The following is a 23,324-nucleotide window of genomic DNA, read 5'->3' as shown; positions in this document are numbered from 1 at the left end:
ATGTGCAACATTGATAATTGCAATTATAGACATCAATGACAGCTCACCTGTGTTGGACTGCAAATAAAACCAATTTCATATATTAAGCTACCCAAAACGTATTATTATTATTTATTTTTTTAGTTTAAAATCAACAAGTGAACAGTGTTTGTCTAAGTTTGTCGCTCCTTTTTGTAATAAGCTATTTGAATATCATTAACTTGCTTTTGGAGTGCGTTTTGAAAATTACCACGGACTCATGACAGTCAGGATCTGACGGTATCCGACACACCTACATGACAGCTTTTACACCACACACCAGATTTATAGTGAAATAGTAACAACACAGTCCTTATGGATGGATCCTGAGTGCCTTCATCTTTTATTTTTATTTTTTAAATTCAAAATAAGCCCACATCCACCTGATCCTCCCCTCTGCCTGTAGATTTGACCCTTAAATCATAATTCAGTATCAATTTAATATCATTAAAACATTACAAGCTGTGAAGCAGGGAGAGAGAGATGGAGAGGCTTTAATTACGCTTTTAAAGACTGCATCACATCTGTACACATGTCTTAAAACATGTCAAATGCATGAACAGAAAGAAGGGACTGTTATCTGTTGAGTAACGCACATTTCTTTATATGGAGTCTTGTCAGTCTTGTCAGTCTTGTCGGAATGGCGGGATGTCGGAATGGGTGGTGCAACCAGAGCATTCAGGCCCAGTAAACTGGCTGGAATTTGTGCAGAAGCTAGTTGATTATATATTACAGAACTTTAAGGAAAATTGAGACCTGTGCTCAAATTGTGAAAAGAAAAGCTCCCAGTCACCAAATGAGTTAGTGAAAAAGTTGCTGCTAATAGAAAAGCATCCGTGTTAAATGACTGCTTGATTGTATTTACCTCCACAGTGCCACAGTCACACTGCTCTCCTTCCTCCATAAATCCGTTGCCACAGACTGCAGAAGCCACAATGTTCTTGTAGTTGGGTTTGTCCAGCAGGCAGTTGGGACTGCGGTTTATCAGGTACCTCTCATAGTTGTTGCTGCTGCAGCTACTGAAGGTGCGAGGAACATTCCAGCTGGGGAAAAACAACACATTTTCCACATTGAAACCAAAAGTCACAATCTTTTAGCTACCTCCAGACCAATTTTTTTTCAAACTCGCACTTTATTGTTGCCACTAGGTGGTCAGTATAAGCTGCAGGGCTCTCAAGTTTTTTTTCGGGGGGGGGGGGCTGGTCCCTTGAAGTATCCCATCGCCATAAACTAGCTACTTAAAGAACAAAGAAATTGTTTTATTTATACCAAAATCACAAATCTTCACTTTTACACTAAATTCTGCTATATTTTAAAATAAATTGTTTTAGGTATGCAAAGTCTTAACAAACAAAAACATTTTATGAGTGTTGTTGTAAGTGTTTGTGGCAGATTTTGATGCTTGATGACTGATATTGGGGGCTCCTGTTACAGGACGTGTGCTGCCACCTGCTTTGTTTATGTGGTACTGCATTTGTGGTTCTCCTAGTATACGATTACCCACTGTAACTTGTGGTCTCTTGCATTCAACATGAATAGTCAATTATACCAGCACCACTGTGTCTTCGTTCATGAAACATGGTGTCAGAAGTGGCTTAGCTGTTAATAATTACGACGAATTGACAGCTAACGGACAGTGCACATAAGCCGTAAGTTCGTCAGCAAAGTCTCGCTAGCAATACCGGGCAGATTAGCTTTCGTGGCGGCCTAGCTTGCTTAACGTTGCGGTCAAGATGGCATACTACCCGATCCCGCCTCCCCCGCCAATGAAGCTCAGTGGAGACTGGAGCACAAACTGGGACATCTTCAGGGCTGAATTCGAAGATTACAGTTTAGCAATGGATCTGACACAGGCATCTTCAGCGGTTCAGGCTGCCACGTTGAGGACTGTCATGGGCCCAGAGTGTCGCCATGTTTACAAGCACAACCTGGAGTTGACGGCGGCGGAACGCAACGATGTGGGGAAAGTTTTGGAGAAATTAGGAGAGTACTTCCACCAGTCCAAAAACGTTATCTACGAGCGCTATGTCTTTGGCTGTTGCAAACAGGTGGAGGGTGAGTCCATTGACACTTTTGTTACCCGCTTGAGAGAAAAGGCAGCAAGCTGTGAATATGGGGCTCTAAGGGACGATTTAATCAGAGACAAATTAGTACTTGGCATTGTCAATGAGGCCACTCGGAGACGGCTGTTGAGAGAGCAAACTCTAACGCTGACCAAAGCCTTGGAATTATGCAGAGTCGCAGAGCTGACAGACATATCCCTAAGATCCATGGAGCAAGATAAGCCACAGACAGACCTTGTCAATGCAGCGTTTAGACAATCAAACAAGACGCCCCGTTCAAATTGGAAGCAGCAGAAAAAATACACCCCAGTCACGGCCACAGGCAGTGTCCCAGCATGCAGGTACTGTGGTGCCCATCATGGGAGAGGGCGAGAGCAATGTCCTGCCTATGGAAAGGTGTGCAAAGCTTGTGGTACACCCAACCACTTTGCTTGCGTCTGCATGAAAACCAAAGGGGCTGAAGCACCTGCTCAGGTTCACTCCATGGACAATCCAATACTTACCCAAGAAACAGACAGCGGAGATGATCTCTTCACAACCGAATGCATTGGGGCCGTTGGTCCTAAAGGAAAAAAGTGGTTCGCTGCCCTCATTCTGCATGGCACTAAGCAAAAGTGCCAGTTAGACTCGGGAGCCACGTGTGACGTAACGAGCCTGAGAGACAAGCTGCGAATTGCACCTCAAGAAAAACTCATGCCAAGCAGCACCAAGCTCAAGCTCTACTCCGGTCAGTTGATGACCTCCATGGGCCTGTTCGTGACAGAGTGTGTTGTGCGAGACCGCAAACACACCTTAGAATTTGAGATAGTCAACACCAGCCAGCAGCCATCGCTCTCATCGAGAGGTACCAGGATGTCTTCACTGCGCCAGTAGAATCCGTACCAGGGGTGGTGCATTATGCTTTGCTTTGTTTATGTGGTACTGCATTGGTGGTTCTCCTAGTATACGATTACCCACTGTAACTTGCGGTCTCTTGCATTCAACATGAATAGTCAATTATACCAGCACCACTGTGTCTTCGTTCATGAAACAGCTCCCATTTAAAGTACAGCCATTTTCACAGTCATGATGGATGACAGAGTTCCATTCAGAGACAACTTGTTCCTGGTCTTGGTTTTATTGAGCCCCACTATGGAAAAAACCCTCTCTGCATCAGCATTTCAGTGTAGCAGAACTAATACCAGTTTGGCAATTGTAGATAGCCTTGGGAATCTGCTCATACCCGTCACCTTTGAAAAAAATTAACCACGGAAGCCTAATTACACTCCTACATATTTTTCATTTTTCGTTAAGTTGCTCATGTCAAAGGGTGTGTGCTGAATATTTAGGCCTACTACTCCAACGAACACTTTAATTGGCAGGTATTGGTCTTTTACAAGGAGTAGGAAAACTATAGTAACTAATAAATAAACTAATCAAATAAATGAAGATATGAACTGCTGATGATCCTGACGGTTCTCTTCCACCTCCAGCTCGTCTACAACTTCTGCACACGTGCCTGCAGCTGAAAGCTATTTCAGACCTCACCCGGCAACAAGAAATTCTGTTTTCTGATTGGCTGAGAAATTCTATTTTGTGATTTGCCGATGGGTTGCTAAATCAAGACAGCTGTACCAGAGCTATAGTTCTGAGCTGTACAAGCGCACAGTAACCTGCCATTGACTCGTTTATAGTATAGGCCATTACAGGGCTGGACTGGGACCAAAAAATGGCCCGGGTATTTTTTGGCCACGGCGGCCCACCATGAATATTTATACGATCACACAAGTAATCTCATCACTTTCTGTGAAAAATGCAATTAAATTGAAAATGACCGAAAATGACCGAGGCAGGAATATTAATTTCGTATTTCTCCGGTTACCTACCAATCCATTTCAGCAAAGCAATGTTTCACTAATATTACATGGGCAACTGTAACCTGTAACACCTGCAAACAATATAGTTATAACAAGCTAAAATAACACTGAACACTTTGGTGTCTACATGAGAGTGTCATAAACATTAATGACACACTTGATATCTATGACTGATGTCATTGGGTATTTGCAATATCTGCATACCAGTCAACTTTACATAAGCCTACAAAATGGAATGGCACTACTAGATACATTATAGCCTTGCCTACATTAATGATGGTTTAAGTACTGTAATGCTAATGACAGGCGCATGTCACTTTTACACCTTCAAATAAAGTAAATCTACTCATGGCATTAGTTGAAAATAAAAACTGAATGATCTCTGTGACAGAAATGCGCACGCGCAGACAGACAGACACACACACACACACCATAGTCGGTGACCACCTCCTAACCAACAACCAATCCTGACTGGATAAAATAAGTAATAATTTCAGCATGATCAATTCCCCCATACTGATGTAGTGAAGATGTAGCCTACCAGTCGTTTATCTATAAATACCTCATTTAAGTCTCCACGCACACGGAGGTATCCATTCTGCTATTGTCCTCAGTCCTCCCATTAAAAAAAACATATAATTCTGCTAACATTTCGCCTAACATTAGCCTACTGCTTACCGGGCTGGCTATTCTGACCTCCTCAATCTGTCCCTGGGTCACGTCTGTCTCCTCCACGTCTGAATCCACCTCGATAGCTTCTTCCTCTGTGTTTGGCCTACACTGTTCTATGGAGACACTCGTGCACTGGGGGCTGCTGCTGATGTTGACGGCCCTGCACTTGATGGCCCTGCACTTGATGGCCCTGCACTTGATGGCCCTGCACCCGGTGCTGTGGTCGTGGTGAAAGCACTTGCAAACATGTCAGTAAGCTTCGCACATTTTGCTGCTTGTAGGCTTTTTAGCCTTTTATCTCGCAGCTTCTGTGCGCCACCCTTTCGTTTCTGTTGTTTATCCATTTCGGTTTATGACTGTTCTCTCCTAGTCCGTTCCGCTCAAATGGTAGGATTGATGACCTGGGTCAACGGGGAGGGTAGGGGCGGGCCAAAGAGGTGCTGAGAGATTTCATTGGACTAGCCCCGTCAACATGAAATCGTGGGCCGCCCGCCGGTCATTTTTTATTTTTTTTTTTTAACATTAATCAAAAAAAAACGACATCACCGGCCCTCGAGGGGCGTCGGCCCACCGGGAAAATGCCCGGTATGCCAGACTGTCAGTCCAGCCCTGGGCCATTAGAATTTCTGTGCGACGAAGTTGATCATTTCTCAGCGTGAGAAATGGCATGTGTGGCGTGTGAGCATGTGAACTTGTTGAAATGCGTGTGTCTCACGCTCATTGCGTGAGACTTGAGAGCCCTGAAGCTGCTTTGCTTTGCTAATTGTAATTCAATAGAAGAAACATTTGTCATAACAGGATGCAAATTTCACCGGGGAAAAATCACGTATTTAAACTTTTTTATGAATAAGTGGAAGTGTTTTTTTCAAGTTCTTCTTTAATTATCTTCTAAATGTTAATCAAAGCAGAAATGGAAACCAGGAATACATGTTTGGTTTTGATGCAAGAGGTTTACTGTAAACAATGTTTTGGACAGCACTATGGGCATTTGAGCCTGCTGTGGGTGAAGAATGTGGATGATTTTTTCCTATCTATGATTATTGAGCACATTTAACAAACTCCAGTCCCATGTATCGGTGAATCTATGCCAGTTTAAGCTGTTAAACTTTCTAATAAGAACGTATCCAAGTTAAAAACTAGCTAAATAAAGGTCAGTGTGATAGCAAAACGCTTATTTTTTTTACTTAAGTCATATTGATTTAGCTAAGATTCATTCCATATTCCCCTCCCATATGTCACGTCCCTTTCAAACACATACAGAGGTGTAAAACCAAAGCTAAATAACTGACTTTATGATATATTTTCTTACCTGAGGGCTGCAGCCATAATGCAACTATCTCCAGAACAAACACAACCACTGGAGTCATCATGATTCATACCCAGGTTATGGCCCATCTCATGGGCCAGTGTCGCTCCCACTGCAATGGCACGGTCATTGTGATCCTACAGTGAGATGTAACAAGTTATCAGTTATTGTTTCATCATTCTGTTTTGCCTCATGAAAGTCTGACAACAGTAGGGTTGAGCTTTTTTTAGTCTCATTGACTCTTCCTGCAGTCCCATGACAATGTTTCGAGATTGAGTTATACTGCCAATATCAATAGTAGTTTTCTGACATTTAGCTGATGGTGGTTACTATGCATTGCTTTGGCTTATAGTTTAGCCGCAACTTGGTCACAAAGTATCAGTCAAATTCTAATTTCTGGCCTGATGATGGTGATAGAGGAAAATATATGGCTCTCTAAGGTAATCTAAGGGCAGTATGAATGTAAATTCATCCAAATCTGTTTATTCAAAACCTCAAATTAAAAACAAGACCAGTCATGGGATTGCTCAAGTCTGTAGGTAACATCACTTGGAACCAAGAGTTTGTGTTCCAGTCCATGGGGTAGATTTTTTAATATTTCACTGCTCAGCTGAAATCAATGGACCATCAACATAATGATTAATCCTTTGGCTACCTCACCTGTACTACCCCGACTGAGTGGCCGGAACAGAGTGTCCCGATGAAAGCGAGACCAACAGTTGATCCATCAAAGTCAATTCCACTGAAAGACACGATTTAAATCCATTCATTGATCAAAACGATGCAGTATGCAGATTTTTTTTTTTTAAAGAACGTCTCTACATGATATGGAACAGATGGCAATTTTTTGCAACAGTAGTTCTGGGGATTTTACTTAGATCCATTTTTGCAAAGCAGAAATCACAAAGTCACAATTTACGAGTTGTTAGAAGATGACTTCTGGTAGAGTTAATTTTCATTTTCAACATAGGTTTGTTCGGCTTATCAAAGCACACACCCACACTAGTTCCTCATGACGTTTCTAATGATAAAAGTCATTGTTTAAAGCATGTTTTTGTGTCTACTTGGACTGTCAACCTACAGTTTTCTCTGTACTATCCAAAATTTGGACATGTGATAATAAGAGTGCATTTTGTGACATTAGATCTAGTCCCGGAGGCAGTTTCGGTGGAGTTACACAAGCATTATGTGGAAACCTAAAACCTCCAGAACATTAAAGGGGAACTCCGGGGCATTTGAAGCGCAATCCCATTGCTAGAGGTTGTCAAATACTGACAGTAGGACACAGACTGGTGCAAATCGGCGCTCCCTGTGCGGCGATTGCGCTGTTTGCGCAGGCTGTCATGCTAGCCAAATACTGGTGGCCAAGGGGCAAATAATAAACCTTCCACGTAAAACCACAACTTGCACACTGCAGAAACGTCACACCACTTTATAAACCATCCGACAATAAAGTCACAAGCCTTACCATCAAAACCATATGCATGGTTCTCACATTACTGGCATGGGGACGTTACAAAACAACTTTATAAACACCATGTCACTTACCTCTTGTCGGTATGCGCGCGCATGTGAAAGCCCAAAAGAGTCAATGGACGATACTCCCATATACAAAGCAATTATCTTCTCTAGAAAAACTGCGTTCAAGTATTTAAAACATTACAACAATACATGCCCAGTGTCACGCCCAGGGACTCATTTTTAGTTTTCATGTTTTAGGTTATGCTTTTGTTTTCAGTCCATGTTTAGTTTTTAGTCATGCCTTAGTTTCCCTGCACTCTGTTCATTAGGTTCACTCAATTCACCTGCGTTATTCCCCACCAGCTGTACCTTGTCACTGATCACTGTCCCTATTTAGTTTCCTGCCTCCCCTGTCAGTTTGCCGGATCTTTGTTGTATGTTGTTTGCCATCTATGCCAAGATTCTTGTTATCCATGTTCCACGTCGATATTACCAAGCTAAGTATTTATTTATTCATTCCTTGCCATGTCAAGTATTTTTGTTTGTTCTTTATAGCTACGTTTTTCTCCGGCTCAGCCGCGCTTTCTGTTACTTTGTTTTTTGTTAATAAATCAACCGTTATTTTTTGAAAGTCCGCATCCGTGTCCTCCCTCCTCACCCAACTTGACACCCAGTAATATTGTTGTAATGTTTTAAATACTTGAACGCAGTTTTTCTAGAGAAGATAATTGCTTTATGGGAGTATCGTCCATTGACTCTTTTGGGCTTTCACATGCGCGCGCATACCAACAACCGGTAAGTGACATGCTGTTTATAAAGTTGTTTTGTAACGTCCCCATGCCAGTAATGTGAGAACCATGCATATGGTTTTGATGGTAAGGCTTGTGACTTTATTGTCGGATGGTTTATAAAGTGGTGTGACGTTTCTGCAGTGTGCAAGTTGTGGTTTTACGTGGAAGGTTTATTATTTGCCCCTTGGCCACCACGTATTTGGTTAGCATGACAGGCTGCACAAACAGCGCAATCGCCGCACAGGGAGCGCCAATTTGCACCAGTCTGTGTCCTACTGTCAGTATTTGACAACCTCTAGCAATGGGATTGCGCTTCAAATGCCCCGGAGTTCCCCTTTAAGATCTGCTGTGAAAAATGGATTTGAAATGATGAAACAAACCATGACAGGTTGAGACACACAAGGCTTGAATTTGTGAGAGTCACGACCAAAGTCTAAGAGAAAATTTGTCTTTATGCAACATCCTGCATTTTGCACCCTGAATAGAAGGCACTTTTTAAGTTGATACATAACCTAACATGATTTGAGAGCTTGTGGGTTCTCCTTATAGAGATTATTCAGACCTGATGAGATGTGCGTTGTCATGTTTTTTCCTCTTCATTAAGTCAGAGTTCCTCCACCTCATGAAAGCGTCCAAGTTGGCTCCGGCTGGAGAGGTCACAGAGATCAGGTCCATATAAGACCAGATCTCTATACCCACCAGAGCAATGTAGGTTCTCAGGGGTTTGTATGCCTGTAGGAGATTACCGGGGAGAAAGTAAGGGAAAGGTAACGACTACACCCACTTAACCAAAAAAAAAGGAATATACAGGAAAATTGATGAAGATTGGCCCAAAAAGCTGGTTGGTTTTAGTGTTTGTGCTGTGGAATTTGCAAAGTAAAAACAAAAGCAATGACTCACCATATTGACAAAGTTGACGATTTCAAAAATTCTCTTTCTCAGCGCTGCCTCATCTCTTTTCATCTTCACGTACTGAAACAACATGTCAGAGAAAAGTCACATCCTGTTTCTCACCAGTAGATTCATTACTAATTACAAATCAAATGTCTTTCACAGCTTTGGCTCAGGTGGAGCACTTGTTGACAAATAGATAGGTCTGCTAGTAAATACATAAGTGTCACATTTTAACCAACCTTAATGTTCTAATCAGTGACTGTCACACCGATTATATAGAATAAGAAGCTCTGTATGAATGTCTGTGTGAACGGAAACACTTTGCAGTTGTTTGGTAATTATAACAAGGAAATTGTCCACACGATGTTAAAACATACTGTGTTCTGACACTGACTATGAAAAGGTCATTTTTTAAATCTTACCACACGATTATCAGCAACAAGGACGAGCTCAATGTATTTCTGTTGCTGGACAATGGAAATACTCTGGAGGAAAAAAACCCACAATGCAAACTTTATTCATTTGATGCCACATTTTAGTTCAGGTTGCTGATAACCTTAAAGCTGCAGAGATTTGAGACAGTAATGTTCTTGCCGCTGATCTGGAACGGCTGAGGCTCGTTGGAGGTTCAAAGTCATCACTCCAGCTTGTGTTGGTCACGCCACACACCGCAGGCGTGAAGTTCTTGTCATTAAAAGTCATCACTGCATGATCCCCCTGGTCGTCACCAGAGAGAGGCTCAATCAGGTATCTCTGGGCAGATGTTCTGAAGTAACCCCTAAAACAAAGATAATTTGAGTTAGTCACACCCCAGTAATAAGATTGAGAGGTTTTTTTCATTTGAGAGCAGATGGGCTAATTGTCAAACATAACCACTATGTAAGTTGCAAGCTAGCATTGCAAACTCTACTCAGCTTTACAAAATGCTTTAGCACCTTTAGCATTTCTGTTTTGGTTATGTGCTTGTAACTTCACTGATTTAGGCTGTTGTTAACTAACGGCACGTTCTGTTAATTAATTATTACCTAGCTAACTTCAACAAACATTTAGTAGCTACAGAAAACATTTTGACAACTGTCTGGCACAGAAATGAGCAATTAGTCATTCATTTGGTAGCAATTACTGTAGATTTCAAAACAGAACTGAAAGGGGTGGGAATTCATATTCATAATACACACGCTCCCCTTGGAAAAAAGGTTTGCATTGTATCAACAACTTCAGGTCAACTTCATAGTAAATTAATCCTCAAAGAAAACTGGTTCTCTGGCTTAATCTTTTGTGGTTTAATGCAAACACTGAGGCCAGGGGGAGGGTATTCTCATTAATTCTGCTCGTGATGTCAATGGGCATCAACGAGAAATGCTTACTGTAGGGGAGTTACATGTTTTTGGATATTTTAAGTGGACAATAGTGGCTTTTAAGGTTGTTAGGTATTGATGGACAGCATGGGCCTGGATGTGTTGCCTTCCTCTTATTCCAATGTAATTTTTCAAATAATGCCTTGAAAGTGACAAGGCCAGAGATTTCTCTAAATCAGTTAGCTCATGGAACCTTTTAGCCAATAATATAGCCAGACTCAAAGCTAGCAATAATGCAGGTGGTTGACAAACAGCACATACAATTATATGTATGCTTTGCATAGTAGTCAATAAGTCATGCTTCTCTAGCTGTTCACCAATCCCGAGGAAGGAAGTAGATTGTGAGAGCTCACCTGAGTCCATCACAAGTGCTGATGCTAACAGATGATTCACTGTCATTTATGATCTTTCCATGGTAGTAGCAGTGATCCTGGTAGGAACAAGAAAGTGATTACTGGGTTTTAAAGTTAGAAATTTTGAATGATCTTTTCAAACGTCATCAGTTTGTACTATTATGCATTGCTGTATAACAGTCAAAAAGATTGTACTGGTTTTAGAATTTGTTCTAATGCCACATATTTCAGTATTTCATTCAGAAAGCACAGCTTCCTATAATTTGAGTCACATGATATTCACGTAGAACTGAAACTCGCCTACGAACGCAAACACTTACAATGTCGTCTGGAATTGTGGTGACTCGAGTTCCATCTTCATGGTAGTAAGTTTCAGTGTAGTCTTTGGTGAGTAATTCACTAATAATAGAAAAATTGGAAAGACGTGAATGTGTTTGGCATATGATTCAAATCCCTTTTTTTTGAGACACTGATTATCACATCAAATTAAAGTCAACATTTATTTTCACATGTGACTCTGTGGTGGTAAAAGGTATTTAAACAGAGTTAGAAATTTTATGAAAATAAAACAAAACAAACAAAAAAAGATAAGTAAAACCAGGATGTTGCAGTGAAACACAGCTTTAAAGACCCAGTAGACATATTATGATGAAAACTTTTAGACATTAGGACTGAATAAACACAGTTTAGAGCCTCAGAGCAGAATTAACTTGATCAAGTGATCATTGTTAAAGAAAATCGTACACACTGGATTAACATGACAGCTGGTCATAGCACCATAAATAGTTTGTCTGTGATAGTTCACAGAGATATGCCTTTAGGGAAGTGAAAACATACTCATTTTTTTCTAGTTGCATTTCGATGTCCTTTCCTGCCACAGTCATTCCATATTTAATCGTCGCTGGTCTGAGGTGCTGGAGGAAGTGGAAGATTCTGTTTTTGGTTTGTTCTTGCATAACTTTTCAGAATTTGCAACGGAAAATGTACCTCTGCATTTCTTTTTCTCACTGTGTGAAGTCTGACAGGTTGAACCACCTCGTAGCCCTTCTCCTCTTCAAACTCAGAACTGTGGCTTTCTGTGGACACACAACAAATATAATACGTAATAAGAAGAAAACACCTCTTGGTGGGGTGTAGAGTATCTTTCAACTGTAGTTATGAACGAAAGAATACTGCAGGAAGCATTTGTAGTCATGGTTACAAGAGGAAACATGACAGTGGTTTAAGATTTTCTTGGCTGAAAGAAACGGCAATGGAAAAACAAGAAACTGCAGTTTCCTACGAATATCAAAATTACACAATTGGTGACTCAACCACAGTCTCTAGCCTGCAATCCAGGAGATAAATGCAGTCTTGAGTTTGTATTGCAGTGGTGTCAGTTTAGTTCACAACACAAAAAGGTGAAAGTGGGATCAGTCTGTCACTTGGTTACCAATAAATATTTATCTTCAGCTTCATAAACCTTTGTCAAAGCAGCACCTCACGATTTTGGGAAATCCCTTACTGTGGTTTTAGCAGGAAATTGCAGAGAATTGAAAATACACAGCGAATTGATCTGCTAGCAAATACACACTTTTCACATGGCTGCCTACAGGATTCATATGAAAGCTGGACATAGCCTCTGTGAAGTCATCCTTTGGTTTGTGGACTGTACTTGAAGTGTCAAGTTCAGCATTTTGGCTGTCTCCATTGTACTCCTCTGAAACATAATGGGCAAGCAAAGGATCTAATCTGAAAATTGCTTATTGGGGTCATCATCAGGTATCACCTAGCTGCCAGTCACAAAAACCCTTCTCTACTTGGAACTTCAGAAGGCCATATTAGAATAAATGTGAAATGAAGATTTGACACCATAAACTTATTGGGAAGAGATTTACAGATGAGATGGATGTTCCTGTAGGCTGTTTTTACAACCACAAGAGCTGTCCACTGCTGAGGGGAACTTTTGTATAGGCTGAATTTTTCAGATTAGTTTACATCCACCATTTTTTTATACTCTCTATGGTACTGCCACAGGTTGTGGACATATCTATTTAACTCTTAGTCTGTACAAATATAAAAGACGCCCACGTTGTTCAACATGAAAGATGCTAACCACGGAAGCATTTTTAAATGAGGAACTAAAATTTCCATATATGGCCTTAGAAAACCACTGAGAGTTGCACTCAGACAACAACTGAATCACAGATGGGAGTGAAACATAATTTCTGATCTTTCAAATAGTTCAACATTTTTTTAGCTTTTTAGCTGCATCTTCACATAGAGAATATTTGTCTGCTGCTGTATTAAGATTTAAATACATTTTATTCATGTTGCACCAATTCACAACTAATTTCACCTCAAGGCCTCATCTTTATTTTAATTGGGGTTGTTTGAAGTATTCTTCGTAGTGTCTTACCTGCACTTGACATGAGTTAGGGTGCTTTCAGTTTGGGGAAAAGATCTCAGACATAAAACCCCACAAACCTCAGAATATTCATAGCAGCTCAAGTGAACATAGCATTGTGTTGCAACATGGGCCATGTTACACCGACTGCAGACCATGTTACCACATTGACATTCTGCATTTAATTTTATGAATAATTATGTTTACAATTAATTGAATTCCAATTGGCTTGAATTGGACTTTATTATCTAAGTGCCTTGAGATTGTCATGCCATGGACTCATGTCTTGAGTTTTGTTTTAGGTTACGTTTTGATGTTCAGTTTATGTCCAGATTTTGCTTTTCAGTCTTGTCATTGTTTTTCCCCCTCACTCAGGTCATTAGTTTCATTCACGTCACCTGCACTCATTTTCATCAGCTGCACTCATCAGTTCCCCACAGTATTTAAGTTCCCTGTTTGCTTTCAGTTTTTGTGAGATCCTTGCACCATACATGTACACCTTCACGCCACGTCAAAGTTAAGTATTTATCCATGTCAAGTTGTTGTTTTTGTTCCTAGTCTTGTTAATGTTTCTTTTGATTGCACAGTTTAAATTTCTTTGTTATCCGGCTCAGCCGCGCCTTTTGTTTGTTACTTTGTTTTTGTAAAAATAAATCTAGTTTGCCTTTTTGAATTTCCGCATCCGTGTCCTTCTAACACCACCCCATTCTGACAGAGATGACATTTGTTGTATTTGGCGCTATATAAATAAAAATGAATTGATTTGAATTGAATTTAAGAATATATAACATAATTATATAGTATATAATGGCAAGGTAAATAACACTGATAGAAAGGTGCAGCAGTGTAAAAATCCTTAATATAGTGTCAGCTAAGGCTACCTTTACACGGAAACGATCTGAAACCAAAACGCAAAAGCTGCGTTTCGTTTTCACTTTTAAATCTGCATTTAGACGAACGTTTTAGGGTGAAAATCTGCGTGCATACGGAAACGCAAAAGTGTGTGACGTTTCATATTTATCGATGCAGTAAACACGCCAGATGGCTAGGTGGCAACACTACCAAGACCAAGTCTTTCTACTTTCTATGTGACGAGAAACGCAGTTTTGCGTTTTCATCCTTTACACGGTGGCGCAACAGTGGAGCGTTTTCAAGAATTCCACTCTGGAGGGCGGTTTCACTTTTTTGCGTTTTCATGCCCCCATAACACTGTTACCATCTAACGATATAGTGCATCCGCTAAAAGGTTTTGCGTTTTTAACCCGTTTTCGTTTCCGTGTAAAGTGCCCCTAAAACAGCTCTGAAACCTTTGAGGTTTGAGCTGTTTCCAGATGCCAATAATTTGCTTTTCTGGTGACTCTGTTCTGAGTAGTGGTTGGTTTGGTTCGGCTCACCAACCAGGACTCTTCTAAGACATTGGCCTGGTGTTATGGTGTTTGTTGTCCCCTCTTTCCTGTCCTCTCAACACCCAGCTGATCGAGCTGACTTTTAAATAAAAAGTTGTCTTTATATGAATTAGACTAATTATAACTGGATTATGATTGTATTACAATTAACTGGATTCTAATTGGCTTGAGTTAATCAGCAAAATGCCTTGGGATAACATTTGCTGTGATTTGGTCAAATAAAACTGAACCTAAGTTAATTCTCTGATTTCCTAAACATAGAGCTTCTGACCGTTGTCTGCTGTACTACTCAGATATCCTTCATGCAATCCCACCACAAAGAGAGGGGAAAAAAAACAACTCAAAGTCTTATGGTGCATTTCCACTAGCTCGGCACGGCTCGATTCGGCTCGGCTCAGCACGGCTCGGTTTGGTTGTGTTCTCTAAAAATATCTCTAATGAACACATATTGCCTTTTGATCTGTTCTGTACAAAAATAAAGCTTAAAAGTAACATTTTCTTAAATATATATATAAAAAAAAAATCAAAGCAAGGGAGGGTGCAAAATATGTGTGTCCCTTATGGGCTTGTCCTCACTGAACAACGACCGGCCCATATCAAACCTGCCATTCTTAGGCAAAGTCCTAGAAAAAGTCGTATACCAACAGCTTACTGACTTTCTCCTGTCTAAAAATGCTTTTGATACTTTCCAATCAGGCTTCAGGCCCCACCACAGCACTGAGACAGCTCTGATCAAGGTGACAAATGATATTTGCCTGAACACAGACGCAGGCAAAGATCAGTCTTAGTTCTGCTAGACCTGAGTGCTGCCTTTGACACAGTTGACCATGCAATCTTATTACAGAATCTCTGGTAGTGCTTTAAACTGGTTCAAGTCCTATCTCGAGGACAGGAAATATTTTGTTGAAATCAGTAACTGTCTCAGACCAAATGGCTATGACCTGTGGAGTTCCCCAGGGGTCGATCCTGGGCCCCCCATTGTTCAATCTGTACATGCTTCCATGAAGCCAGCTAATACGCAGCTATAATGTGTCCTACCACAACTATGCAGATGACCCTCAGATCTACGTGTCACTGACGGCAGGAGAACACGGGCCTGTATATACATTGTGTCACTGCATCGAACAGATCAGTGTGTGGATGCAAAACAATTTTCTCCAGCTAAACTCAGACAAAACTCAAATCATTGTCTGTGGCCCACAGAAATAAAGACAAAGTGTTATCAGTCACCTTGAGACTCTCTCTAAAACCTAATAATCAAGTTAGAAATCCTGGGGTAACATTGGACTCAGACCTGAACTTTAACAGCCACATTAAATCGATAACATCAGCAGCTTTTTACCATCATTAAACATTGCCAGAATCAAAGGAATAATGTCTAAACCATACTTTGAATAACTAATCAATGCATTTGTCTCCAGCAGGTTAGACAAGGGGTTCCCAAACTTTTCCATGCCAAGGCCCCCCAAACAGTATTAGCTTCTGGCCGGGAACCCCCTTTGCAAACCACAGACAATGCTACAAAATATGTAAAGAAACATCAACTTTTAGAACGTATTTTCTTTCTTTTATTCACTATTCAATAATTATTACATTTGTTTAGCATATTATTAACCAACATGTTTTCATCCGTTAGCCTCAATGTAATCATCCAAAACTTGAAAAAATTATTTTCCAGTGGTTCTTCTTTCAGGTTACATGCTGCCATTCCGACATACCGACATTCCGACATTGACGTTCAATTGTCGGAATGGTGACATTTTTTTTTTAAGAAATGAAACGTCCCGTCATTCCGAATTTCATTTTTTCTTTTGTCGGAATGGCGGTATGATTTTTTTTCTTTTCAACATACCACCATTCCGACACGCGATTTCAGCACCACACGCGTGGACAGCTCGCCATGCAATAATAGGGCTGCACCAGCTACAAATGCCCGAGAGAGGGACATTCCAACACGCAAGTCAAGCAAGACTGATCGCACCCACTCAGAAATTTACTGATGATGAGGGCTGACGAGGGGCTCGTTGTGTAGCCAATATTTCATTTGGCAGTGTAAAACGGATGCTATTTGTTTTTGTGACAATTGCTTCAATTTATTTTACCTTAAACCACTGAGAATGCTGTCAAAGTGAAGCCTCACAACAGCTGGTAGGCTAGATCTTTATCAGGACAATGGACACTTGGGTTCACCGGCAGATAAAATGTCTTAAATTTCGCCGATTTTCGAGTGGCATTAAATTTCATCTGGGCGGCATTAAATTTCATCTGGGCGGAATGAAAGAAAGATATGTCTGGAGAGAGCTTTTGTGTGTGCGCGAGTACTTCCGGTGAAAACTTCCGGTGATTTGACAGCTAGGGCGTCAGGTTAGGGCCAGTGGCCGTAAACAAAGGTTATAGCCGAGAAGAAAGATGATAATACAACGTAGCTAAAAAGACTAGCTTTCTTCAGTAGCCTAATGCTTACCGATTTAGCAAGCCTAGCAGCCTCGTTGCTAATGCTAGCCGCCGTAACGTTACCAACCATACCCGACGTCAAGGAGTTGGCTGAGCAGGTTATGGAGGGGCTGGCAGAGTTAACTTCATAATGGGTGAGTGCAGGTTTCATTCACTTGTTTTCATTCTTTCACAGGATTGATTCACTTCATTGGTTTATCCGATTGCTGGCCGCCGAGCCATTATGTGTCTGGGTTTGTGTAGGTTACTGATCATGGTTGTTAGCAGTCGATAGTCAGGTTGTGTGATGTGTGTGTATTTTTTCTATGGGTACATGCCATTGACTGAGCGGTCTGTGCTCGTTTTTTATTTTTATTTAATTAGATTGGAGATACTAATTAATACTGGATGCTGTATGCTGCCTGATACTTTCTGATTTTAGTTGGCCAGTTCTTAGTTTTTTTTGCAGCAGTGTCCTTCACAGCAGGGCTGTTGGTCTGTTCCTTCAGTCTCTTCCTAGTCAAAAATCTGTCCATTTTGGCTAGCTACGTACACGCTAGCTTGAGGAACAGAGCAGCTTGAGAACAGGCGCAAACCGTAGCATGCGTATTTTCTATAATGACGTTTAAAAAAATTAGATTCTATTTTTTTATTTTTGCATTTTTTTCTTATCTTCCCTCCAATTTTCTGAGGCCCCCCTAGCGCCCCCTCGCGGCCCCCACTTTGAAAATCACTGGAAGACCACTGTAACGTCCTGCTCACTGGGCTCTCTAAACGGGCTGTTAGACAGCTGCAGTACATCCAGAATGCTGCTGCTCGAGTCCTTTTTGTCATAAAGTGGGTGTTACTGACGTCATCATCGTGCTACTACCACAGACAAACACAGACAGACTTTACGACAAAAATTCAAAATTACAGTAACCCGGATTTTTTTAAGTAAGCGACGCACCTCCACGTTATCAGTGCTAGTGTACAGTAATTAATAAATTATAAACAGCATAGTTTGTGCCTGTATAACGTTGCCCATAGGAAACCGTTTCATGGCCGAATATCTCAAGAGAGCAGCCAGACGCCTCTCGAATATCTTCGGAACAGCTCCAAATTACCAACAACAAGCAGGGGTGAGTAGAACATCATGTTATAATGTGAAATCAAGGGCCCAATGTCAAAAAAACGGTCTTGTCCTTTAAAGAGCATGATTAATTTCCTCTGAGTCACAGTTACCTGACGACTAGGTACACAGTGGCAACTATGTGGGTGTTGGTTCTGATATCCAAAGTCCACCTCCTACTGCATGCTTTCAATGTGTTTAGAGTAATTCTTCTCATTTTTGGCTTATTAAATGTGGTTACAGCCTAATGAGAGGAGTAAGGAGTCAGTGTTATTAAACAGGATGTTACACCTACGCCAGCCAGGATAAATCCAAATGTTGAGCAATTACGTTGTATAAATGCTTTAGGCTCGCTAGTGAGCTCGTCTATTATTACTGAGGTCGATTATTCATGTTTTTTAACAGAAAAAGATACAATCCATTGTAGTAAAACTGCTTTAATTATTACAAGAACACCCACAATCTTTTTACTCAATATTAATTATCACGCCTCCTCCGGGGCTTTAAAGCACAACTTGATGCTCAGTAACACAAACCTGCAATTTCAAGTCTTTAGTTATTAATTAGCCCCTGTGCTGATGGAGGTAACAGTATCCAATGACTTACCTGAAAGCTTGAACGAGGCATTTAGGATAAAGATCCACAACAGGAGTTTTGGTGTCATTGTCCAAGTGCAGACAGTTACTGTAACAGAGCAGATCGGTACTCTGATCAGGCTTTATGTCTTCTACCTGCACGTTGTGTTGCTGTTCTTGCGAAGCCAAGCCTTCGGCGTCCCTCCTGGACCTATCACAGCCACTTCCTCATAGACAACAACCTTATGCCACACTCCTAGACCGGCCTGAGCACGCCCCTGACACTGAAAGAATTCAGGAAGAATACAGCTGAGTGTTGTGGTTAGAGCTCGGCTGCATATCAAGTCTTTCAGTGCTTTGGATTTATCTGAAGTTATTTCTGTAAACACAGTTTTAAATATTTTCAAATCCCCTGACATTTTGGTTGATGGAACATTTTTTGTTTCTTATTTTTTGCTGTTTTTATAGATACATTTAAAGTTTGACTCACCGTAGATTGTGACTGACTCAATAGAAGTACTTACGCCACATGGTAATTTCCGCAAACATTATTTGTAACACTGCCATCACGGAATCATAAAGTGTCATGATGTTTGCCAAATATAGACACTTGAGATGAACTCCATCCGCAGCAGTTTAGGCACTTCCTCCGTTGCCTCTCTGACCCTCACCCACTGAACACATGCTTGGAGTCAGAGCAGAGACAAAGTATCTGTAGACAATAAGGCCAATGTGCATGCTCCCTTTCTGACTGACCAGGACAATTCAGGACACAGTGTTAGTGTCTGCAGCTCTATAAAAGGAGCAAAACTGTGTAGTAGTGTCATAAAGATGCAGCTTTTGTTACAGTATGCTCTCTAATATTCAGTACAACAGAACAGTGACTCAACTCTGAATCTGAGGGAGGCTTCCTTGTTCTCAAGACTCTATGTAAATTTGACATGTAAATGTGAATTAAGTCTGTGAAATAAAGGAATCTTCAACAGTTGAACCATATATGTTTGCAAGGGAATGATCAGAGCACAAACTGCACTGTGATAGCCCACACGGGTCAACATACAAAGGAAAGAGGTCCATTCACAGAACCTCTACAGAAGTGACCAGATTACTGAACATTAACTGGTGAGAGCCTGTTGAATGGAGTGACCATAAATGTCTGGACTTGTTTATGCCAAATAGAAACCAGCATGATCAGTATACATCCTGGTCATAAACATTTAATCTTGCAATTTCGTGATGCTCTTTCTTTTCACAACGCTCTGCTTGAAGAGGACATGACCTAACTGAACAATTGCTTCACTATAACTCTGGTGACCACTCTGCGCAGACAATGAATGTCAAACTCTCCAGTTCTCTGCGTGAAAACAATGCATCTTTAACATGAAGCCAAAGAATGAGTAAACTTGCCCCCAACTCTGATAATTAAAAACCTACCTATGATATGCTATTTATTTATACTCGAAATTTACATGTAAAACATTATGCATAGATAAAGCAACATGGTTAGCACCGTTCCAGGTTCCATTCCCGGCTGGGGCCTTTCTTTGTGGAGTTTGCATGTTCTCCCTGTGAATGCGTGGGTTCTCTCCAGGTACTCCGACTTCCTCCCACGGTCCAAAAACATGCATGTTAGGTTGATTGGTGATTCTAGACTGACCATAGGAGTGAATGTGAGCATGGATGGTTGTTTATCTTTGTGAGTCCCTGTGATGGACTCTCACCTAATGACAGTTGTGTTAGGCTCCAGCCCCCCTGCGGCCCTAAATTAGATTAAACGGATATAGAAAATTGTTGGATGCATGAGTGTATCAGATGCAGCTGTGGGAGGAAGTGAGAATGGAGAAAGAAGAGATAAAGAGTTATACCAAGGTGTTGTAGTATCTTTTACTACTACTCAGTAAACCTTATAACAGCAACTCACAGTTCTGTTAAATTATTCTTCATCAACTTCAATTCCTTAAAAACAGCACAATACCTCTATGAAACCTACACAATTTTAGACAGTCTCCCACTCCTATCACACGGCAGGCGACCGTCCGAACAGGTAATTTTAGCATGCCCAGTTGCTAAACAGAAAACACCAAAACCCTCCAGTACGGCTCCCGCTCTCATGAGTAGGTGGAAAAACTCACCGTTTTGATTAGCCGGCCTCAGAGACCACAGGCCCCACTGGAAGGTCAGGCGAAAGCTGAATCGCAGAGCAAAAAACTTCTCAGTAAGTGACGCCAAGTTTGTAATATATAAGGGAGATGGTCGCCTTCAAACGGCCTATGTGTAGAGGGTAAAGGAAGAACTCTGCTGACACAGACATGGTTGAACACAGAAGTATTTTATTGCCAATTGTTAGATCGATTCTTTCAATGGAAGCTCAAGAACAAGCCGGAGGAATCTCAAGTTAAATAAAGTGTTTATTGGTAGTCACACGTCAAGCATATCAACCTGGGCTCAGTGGAACAGAGCTCCTGCAGGAAATCCGTCAGACTGAGCCTCGATTTCCAGGTATCATTTCGACCGAGTATGATTGGACATGAGTAGGTTCAACATGCTTCGCCATATTCTCTGGATCAGCCAAACAATGGGCCTCATGCAAGAACCGTTCGTACGCACAGATTTGTTCTTAAATCGTCCGTACGAGTGATTTAAGAGAATTTGCGCATTCACCAATCTTTTCGTATTTTACGTTTTCTTTCAGGTACAAACAGAATTTACGAGTGATCCAGACCTGTCGTAGGAGTTTCGTAAAATAGTCCGCTGTTATTCAAATCAAGTTTGCTTGACTAATGGATTGTATATTTAATTACTTTGAAGAAAACATAAATAAATATACATTATACCCCATAATTATGCTGACATTATTTTGTTTGACTTAAATTGTGCACTATTGAAGGTTCAAGTACAAGTACAAATTAAGAGGGACTTTCATCCTGTGGCTGGACTGCCAATCATAATTGGAGCACGAGACACATATACGCATCAAAGCACCCGTGCTGTCGGGAGCGCACTGAGCTGAAGGCCAGGTGGGTGCCAGATTTGCGCAATATTGCCATGATGAACGAGGGTCTCCTACTACCTGAACCAGCCCAGGCAGACCAGAAGGTGTGGTGCCAGAAGACCCCCCTCATGGACCACCCCATCAAAGTGCCATCATGATGAGGCAACAACTGATTGCACGGCTTTAGTTGCAGTCATCGAGCGCCTGGCCATGGCGAGACGTTATTTTTAAGCCATTTTCATATCAAACCATTTATTTTTTTTATTTCGGTGACATGGTATTAACAGCACTCCTAATTACTTCCCATTTCTTCGCTTTAGCAGGTCCCGTAATTCCACTGCTGACACTGCTAAAAATGACAGATTTTCCTTTTTGGATCTCTGAAAGCAGAACTTCATTCTCAGAGTCTGTAAAGTTGTTCTTTTTGCGCCTTGATGTCATTCTCATGACTCAACACTCAACACTTCCTGGCACAGGAGAGAGGAAGCACAGCCTTATATGGTATCATTTTGGGCGTGGAGTATGCAAATCTACTATCCTCGTGCACGTGAACTTAGATACGCACAGGTGTGATTCATCATTTACGCAGGTCGTTTACACACTTTTTCCGAAGGTAAGAGCGCTTGTTGAATCTGACGTGGCGTGTTCGTACGAGACCTTCTTACGAAAAAAGTGAGAGAAATTTAGAATAAAAATACGAAAATGTTCTTGCATGAGGCCCATTGTGTGTGTGTGTGTGTGTGTGTGTGTGTGTGTGTGTGTGAATCTGCACCTGCTTTCCCAGACTAATTGTTGTGTCTTCCCATACCTGGATCACTTTAGGTCATTGTGGAAAAGTACAGAGACTATTTCATTCATAATGTCTAAGAACAAAGCCAATTTTAACAATGCCCCCTTTTGATATGATTCTATCATTTCAAATTAATTCAGTCAAATAACTGAGGTAGGAATGTTATCTTCTGTATTGTGTCACACCTGTTTAGCAGCAGCAAGTTTTTAGCAGACTGCAAGACGCCACTTACCTTTAAAGGAAAACGTCGGAAAATTTCAATTTTTCTATTTTCTCTGACACCTGTCCCCCAAAATCGATTTCTCACACTGTTTTACATTATTCAACCCATAACCTTGCGCTACCAGATTTTTTCACTTCTGGCCATGGGCGCAGCCATGTTCAGCCACATCCGGGCATATTTTACGTCAGAAATGCAATTCTACTTGTGCAGCTGAAATAAAATTCTACTTGTGTGGCGGGAGTGTGCTCTAACAAAGTGTAGAGTGTAACTTGGAAATACACAATGATTGAATACTACCTGTATATAGTAGAATTAGAAATTATTTTTATTTCAACATGTATGTTCACATATATCTGTAGTGATAGTCTACAACTGCCTCGTCGGCGTGAAGGAAACCCTTGTAGGTCCCGTCCTGCGACTCATATTTATCCCTGATCGCCCACACCGCACAGGAGGGAATCACTCTTCGGAAGCGCTTCCCAAGTCTCCCATGGAGAAAGTAGGTCACCTGCCGGTAGGCCTGGAAACGGTACACAAGGTTGGGTATGGGGTCCGGAAACGCCTCACGGCTCGTGGATACAACCGGTGAGTCGTTAGCATTTGGCGGCGGTGCCGCGGCTGCTGCGACAGCCACTT

The 23,324-nt window shown here is 41.2% G+C and overlaps 1 protein-coding gene across 1 annotated transcript in view; it reads right to left on the bottom strand.

The window, feature by feature from the left end:
- Window positions 1-18,850, bottom strand: part of adam28 (ADAM metallopeptidase domain 28) — a 32,341-nt gene extending 13,491 nt beyond the window's left edge. Inside the window, exons 1-12 of the mRNA XM_075468206.1 lie at window positions 18,715-18,850; window positions 11,760-11,848; window positions 11,610-11,686; window positions 11,093-11,171; window positions 10,773-10,849; window positions 9,656-9,839; window positions 9,484-9,546; window positions 9,068-9,139; window positions 8,730-8,899; window positions 6,576-6,657; window positions 5,919-6,052; window positions 884-1,061 (exon numbers count right to left, since the gene is read on the bottom strand). Coding sequence (XP_075324321.1) covers window positions 884-1,061; window positions 5,919-6,052; window positions 6,576-6,657; window positions 8,730-8,899; window positions 9,068-9,139; window positions 9,484-9,546; window positions 9,656-9,839; window positions 10,773-10,849; window positions 11,093-11,171; window positions 11,610-11,686; window positions 11,760-11,848; window positions 18,715-18,772 — 1,263 coding nt within the window. The 5' untranslated portion in view covers window positions 18,773-18,850. The remainder of the gene's footprint in view (window positions 1-883; window positions 1,062-5,918; window positions 6,053-6,575; window positions 6,658-8,729; window positions 8,900-9,067; window positions 9,140-9,483; window positions 9,547-9,655; window positions 9,840-10,772; window positions 10,850-11,092; window positions 11,172-11,609; window positions 11,687-11,759; window positions 11,849-18,714) is intronic.
- Window positions 18,851-23,324: the final 4,474 nt, after the last annotated feature.

This window comes from Odontesthes bonariensis, chromosome 6, assembly GCF_027942865.1.
Source record: "Odontesthes bonariensis isolate fOdoBon6 chromosome 6, fOdoBon6.hap1, whole genome shotgun sequence".
Taxonomy (NCBI): Eukaryota; Metazoa; Chordata; class Actinopteri; order Atheriniformes; family Atherinopsidae; genus Odontesthes; species Odontesthes bonariensis.
This window is presented reverse-complemented; position numbering and strand designations above follow the sequence as displayed.